The 6,000-nt window shown below is 33.5% G+C and overlaps 1 protein-coding gene and 1 long non-coding RNA gene across 2 annotated transcripts; one reads left to right on the top strand and one right to left on the bottom strand.

The window, feature by feature from the left end:
- Positions 1–2,363: 2,363 nt before the first annotated feature.
- On the bottom strand, positions 2,364–4,428 carry LOC131629018 (uncharacterized). Its single transcript, XR_009291935.1, has 6 exons — positions 4,033–4,428; positions 3,694–3,892; positions 3,535–3,579; positions 3,306–3,413; positions 2,751–2,924; positions 2,364–2,633 (listed from the first exon to the last, which is right to left on the bottom strand). It is a non-coding gene; the product is annotated as an uncharacterized LOC131629018 (long non-coding RNA).
- A 747-nt stretch (positions 4,429–5,175) lies between these two features.
- Positions 5,176–5,691, top strand: LOC131629004 (uncharacterized). The gene is made up of 3 exons (XM_058899807.1): positions 5,176–5,388; positions 5,460–5,594; positions 5,677–5,691. The coding sequence occupies exons 1-3, from the start codon at positions 5,176–5,178 to the stop codon at positions 5,689–5,691; spliced, it is 363 nt and encodes a 120-aa protein (XP_058755790.1).
- The last annotated feature ends 309 nt before the right edge of the window (positions 5,692–6,000 follow it).

Here is a 6,000-nt window from a genome sequence, read left to right as displayed (position 1 = left end):
TTAAATATTGTACAAACACTTCTTTAAAAAAATTAAAAACAAATTTCATGAAAGTGAGATACCCGTGCGTCCTCACGGATTTTGGTCTGGTTATCCGTACGTTCATACGTTACTGGTGTGTTAGTCGTGTGTTCACATAGATTTTGGTCTGGTTACCCGTGCGTTATACGGTACTGATGGGATACCCGTACGTCTGCACAGGTACTGGTTTGAGCTGGACCGGGTATACCAGATAAATTTCAAATTTAATTTTAATAAATTAAATTATTCTACTGGTTCACATAGATTTTGGTCTGGTTACCCGTGTGTTCACATATGTTCTTTTAAGAAACTAATTTAACAAATAGGAAATTAAGAATAGGAGGTGGATTTGAATAAATTATGTATATTTTTTCTTTTAATTATTATTCATTACAATTAATAAATAGCCAAATATGCAGAAAGTTATTTATATAAACATTTAAATCCACTTTTATATAAACATGACACTGATCAATTTTTTAATGCTCACCTAATATATAATAATAAGAGGCTAGACCCTTTATAGAAAGAAGCATGGCAAACAAAATAGAATTTCATTGTACCAAAAATCTGGTGAAAGAACCGGTCAGAATGAGTTCAAGAATATTCTACTTTATTGAGTAAAATTTTACAAATAAACAGCTAAGACTATTAACATAAGTTGAAATGAAATTGCAATTTAATACAAAATATTGTTTTATATGGCATTGCAATTTTATTGGTTCTGATGTAATTATGTTGGATTGTTCTTTTATGTCTCACTGCAACTTATAAACACAGTAAACTTTTGAATGTTATAAAACATGAAAATGGCCAAAGTAGCTTGAATTTTTATAATACACATGATACAATTAAGTCTGATTTGAAAATTGAAAATTGCAAGAGCTTATAATACACATGATACATGTATGGTTGGTATCTGAGACACAAGTTTTAGTACAGCTTAGATACAGAGTCTTGCAAAAAACATTTACAACTCCTGGTGTGAATATTACCATACATCTGTTAAATATGTCGCTCCAAGGACAATAGCAACTGTAGTCACAACAGCTTGCGAAACCAGCCTCATAAAGCTAGTGTTATTACGTGACAATAAAAAATACCATTCTCATACATTGTGGATCAAACAATGATATACCGATGCTAAGGATTATAGCAAAGAAAAGAACCGAAACAGACTTCAAGTGAAATAATGAGAGGATAGAATCCACTTACACCAACTATACAAGCAATGTATCCCGGCTTCTCTCGATAGTCTATCTACCTTGGGAGAATCAAAAGCTAAAAGAAATAATCAAGTTCATCTAAGGCTTCTCTCATCAGGATTTTCCACCAAGAGATTTGGCCAAAATGGTATATTAAATTCATTAGTACTTAGGATTGTTGCGACATGTTGTTTGTTAGGTGCAACGGAGTCAAGAACAACTGTAACAGCCGACTCGGGTGCAAAGGAATGAGGAACTGCGGTCATAACCGGCTCAGGTGCGACCGAATCAAGAACCGCGATAATAGGTGCACCAGCTTCATAAGCCAAACCTATGCCATACAAACCAAAACAAAAAGCCTGCTTCCAGCAAGCCCATCACAGTTCGAGCACAAAAAAACCTAAGCTAACAACTTTATATAACTCTACATACGCACCTTCACACCTACACAAAATCAAACTAACAGTTACAAAACCAGTTGGAACCATTCACACAGAAAAAACAGTTAACATTGTAACGGAATTATCAAGGTAAGAGAAAATGCTTGACATATTTCATAACAGAACCCAATTAACATCTAACATAACCTCTAAACCAAAAAAAAGAGAAAATGCTTGACATATTTCATAACAGAACCCAATTAACATCTAACATAACCTCTAAACCAAAAAAAGAGAAAATGCTGACATATTTCATAACAGAACCCAATTAACATCTAACATAACCTCTAAACCAAAAAACCTCAGTTCAACACTAAACGGTTCACTAACACCACACAAAAAGAAAATACACAAGTAAACCTGAGCCAAATCGAACCGGTTGCAATAATCCATAATAGCAAAAAACTCAGGTCACTAAGTGCTCAGGCCATATCAGCGATAAATTCAGTTGAAAAAAATACAAAAGGGAAGCCGCATCGGTTCAAACGGGAAAAATCCCACACTAACAAAAAATCGATCAGCTTACATAACAAAAATGTAACAGAAAAGTGGAAATAAAAATTAACTGTAAAAAACTGGAATTCAAGCTTACCTTAGTCGATCCTCGCCTTTTATTCATAAAAAATGTCAATTCAAACCAGTTTCATTTTTCTGTCATCAGACTAATTATATTAAACATTAACAAATTGCTGCCACTTTTAAAAGTAGGGTCATTACATTAGTAAAGAACATTATAAACAAAGAAAATGTTAAAAGAGAATCTGATATAACATAATGGAATAATATTTGTAAGCCATATATACATCAACAAACCTATTAAAAGATCATTTTCTATTTTACATATATAATATCATGGTCTGAAGTAATGTTTTTTTTGGAGGTATGCCATGCTTGTTTTTGTCGCAAACAAAAGTACCACCGGTGAAAACAAATTATTGTGCTTGGAATGCTTGAAACCCGTTTTATGCTGCAGAAGAAATAAGGTGAGATGAAGATAATAGATGAAGAGGAGATCCGCGTTTTATCGAATCCTCAAGGTCATGATCAAAATTCTACAGTCAGTTTCAATAAGGGAAGACAGTACCTAATATAGTGTTACCGACTTGGAAACCACATGAAAGTTTTCTAGCTCCACATACACCCATCAAAGCAGTGAGAACACCAGGTTTGGATGAACCACTAACACCCTTCAAAAATACTAATTTGTCCTCTAAAACACCTTGCTCCTTCATATCCTGTCAAATGAAATCAGAGTAACCTAAAACAAAAAAGTGTCAGTGGAAGAGTTGTACGTATTTCTCAAGATAAGCCAAGGCATATGATGTCTCTAGAGCTGAAATGATGCCTTCGAGTCACTGTGATTCATGCGATAGTATTGTATTTCCTTGTCGGCGATGGTAGTGTAACTCATGTCGTCTTCTGGTTTGTCGGCGATGGTAAAGATAAATATGAATTGTATTTCCATCTAAAAAACAGGACTTTATAACAACGGTTTACACAATGGTTACATTTATAAAATGAATATCTATAAAAAAATATCTTGAAGTTGTATTGTATTTCCAAAATGAAATTATTATAAATATGATGCTAAACTAAATGATGAAGAAAAATAAGTTAAACTTCTTCTAAGAAAACATACAGCTTTTAGCATTGTTTCCACAATGGTTGCACTGTTGATGACTGACAATCCCATTTCTCTTGAAGCTTCAGTTACAAAACCAAATCGACACGCTAAAATATTGAAATGCTTCCCTCCCAAAACAAAGGAATATAAAAAAAAATCAAATTATATGTAACAATATCTCCATCAAGTCCTGTATCTATGTGGCTGAATACATGAATCTAAACTTACATGAATCTAAACTTACATAATCTTTGTGGTTTCCATCATCCTGAAATCTTTGAAATCAGCACTGCGACAGTCAATAAAGCAGCGAAGTAGCCGGACGGATGCTAATATGAATAACAAAAAAATAATGGATATTAAATTGATGGTGTTGAACAATAACCAATGTTAATATGCTTACCATGCCAATATTCTTCTTCATATATCTAAACTTTTCAATGGGCCTGAAAGAAAGAATGCCTTTATTATAGAAATTGTAAGCATGAAAAGTATTGTTATGATATTGAGTTGTTATTGCAGATGAAATCCCCATTTAATTCGACGTCATCAGTTGGTTTTCAGCTTACAAAACGCTGGCTGATTTTTCCTTCTGGCAAAACCTACAACAATTTGAAAAGTATGTCACCGAAGTGCCTCTTTAAAAGAGTCTGCTAGATGATCAACCATTGTTACAGAAATATGAAAAACTCAAGAGTAAAGCATAAGAGATAGTGTTAATGTGATGGTGGGAAAAAAATACCTTGTTCCTTCACCTTAGCAAATTTGATGAAAATGACTGTTGTTAGCTTAAGAACCCTAACTACAAAATCAACACCCTAAGTTTATAAGAAAACCAAACAAAACCCATATCTTGTTAGCTTTAAAACTCACCGGTAAAAATTGATCCAGTCTATAACCTGAAAAATAAACCACAAAATCATAAAATCAACCACAAAAACCCTAACTACAGAATCAAAACCATAACTTTCTAACCGATTAACAGAGTTTGATACTCTAAAATCTCAATCCAACCATTTCAGATATTGTAAACCATCGGAGTAAATCGCCACATGGCCACCTTCGCAGGGAGAAGGAAGAGGGAGTCCGAGAATGAAGCTGAGAAAAAGAGAGGAAAAATGAACGAGAGAGAGAGAGAGAGAGAGAAAGAGAAGAAGGAAGAGAGGGATGAGAGAGAAAGAGAATGAGTAAAAGGACGAATAGAGAGAGAGTGAAGATAATGAAAAAAATTGAAATTTGAATCAAAGTAGACCTTGATAGAAGAGAAAATGACAAAAAATTATTTTAATAATAAAAGTGATGTCATAGGTGTATAAAGACTAAAAAACCAACATTTTGCATATGTGGAGCAAAATGAGAAAAGAGTAGAAAGATGTTTTCCACACCTATAACTTTTCTTATACGGTAGATATAAGGTAAAAATACATATTTTCTTTCTTATTTTTTCTAAAAATGCTTGGAAAATGCTACAAAGGTGCGGTAAAAATAGGAACTTACTTATCATCCAACGCAAAAATCTAATAACGTCAACGAAAAATCCAGAAAATCTAAGAGGTTTTTGAAAACTATGATTTTTCACAACACTTTTTGTGAAATGAAATAAAATTATGGGAAAATACCCTTTTTCGTCCTTTAACTTTGGCTCAGGGTCCATTCTGGTCCCTTAACTTTTAAAAAGTGCAAATCAATCCTTTAATTCTTAAAAACGGAGCACGTTTGTCCTTTCCATCCATTTAGAGCAAACGGCCGTTTGATTCTGCATACGTGGCACATGACATGGATCTTCTATTTCATTCTCCCTTCTTCCCCCAGAATTTGCCCTAGCCGCGTCCAGAATTGGGATTAGGGATAACACAAATTGGTATCTTCTTTCAATTCGTTCTCCATGAAACATCAAGTTAGGGATTTAGGGATTTCATCAAGCTTCAATTCGTCCTCCATGAAACAGAAAAGCGATGATAGTATGAAAACCAGTTCTTTTACGGTGGAGAATCTTCCATGGAAACCAAGTTGTCATTGTGGAGATACGGCTACTCTTCGCAGGTCATCAACGTCGAAGAGCTATGGAAAATATTTTTGGGGTTGTTCTCATTTTAAGGTATGTTTGTATTTTCGGGGTTGTTCACATTTTATCTCCATTGTTCATTTTTGGTCCTTTGTAAAATGCAGGGAACAAGGCAACCTGGGTGTGGGTTTTTTGAATGGTTTTATGAGGATGTTCAAGATGACAAAGGTCAAATTATAATGTCCAGATTGGAAAAGTTATCAAAAAAATTGGATGATGCAACAATGGAGATTGAAAAAGTAAAGCTGACAAATGAAGAATTAAGGAAGGAGATAAACAAGATTATGAAGTTTAAGAAAATCTATCTGTTTGTTATTTTAGGTGCAGCTTTTGTGATTATGTTCTTGATGAAATGAAACGATAAATATTGTATTGTAATTCTTCATCTATTGTAATGTAATGTTTAAGCTATAATGAAGTGAGCTTTGTTGTTAATTTCAGTTGTTACATTTTTGTTAAGATCAATCCAATTGTTGTAAGATTTCTGTTAATTTCAGTTTAATCATGTATTAACATTGCAAAAGTAACAGAAAAGAAGAAAATGATGTGAAAACACAAAAGTAACACACTTAATTTCAGTCAATAGTGCCTTAACATTGCAACACAAAATACCAGTACACAGATTGAGTTTCAACATGAGCATAA

Source organism: Vicia villosa, unplaced genomic scaffold, assembly GCF_029867415.1.
Source record: "Vicia villosa cultivar HV-30 ecotype Madison, WI unplaced genomic scaffold, Vvil1.0 ctg.000494F_1_1, whole genome shotgun sequence".
Lineage (NCBI taxonomy): Eukaryota > Viridiplantae > Streptophyta > Magnoliopsida > Fabales > Fabaceae > Vicia > Vicia villosa.
Note: the sequence above shows the minus strand (reverse complement) of the source record. Positions and strands in the feature narration are given on the sequence as shown.

Excerpts from the sequence above, each read along its gene's own strand:
- LOC131629004 (XM_058899807.1), top strand. The coding sequence starts at position 5,176 with ATGAAACATCAAGTTAGGGATTTAGGGATTTCATCAAGCTTCAATTCG. Across the intron at positions 5,389-5,459 it reads GGGGTTGTTCTCATTTTAAG|GGAACAAGGCAACCTGGGTG; the intron begins GTATGTTTGTAT and ends TGTAAAATGCAG.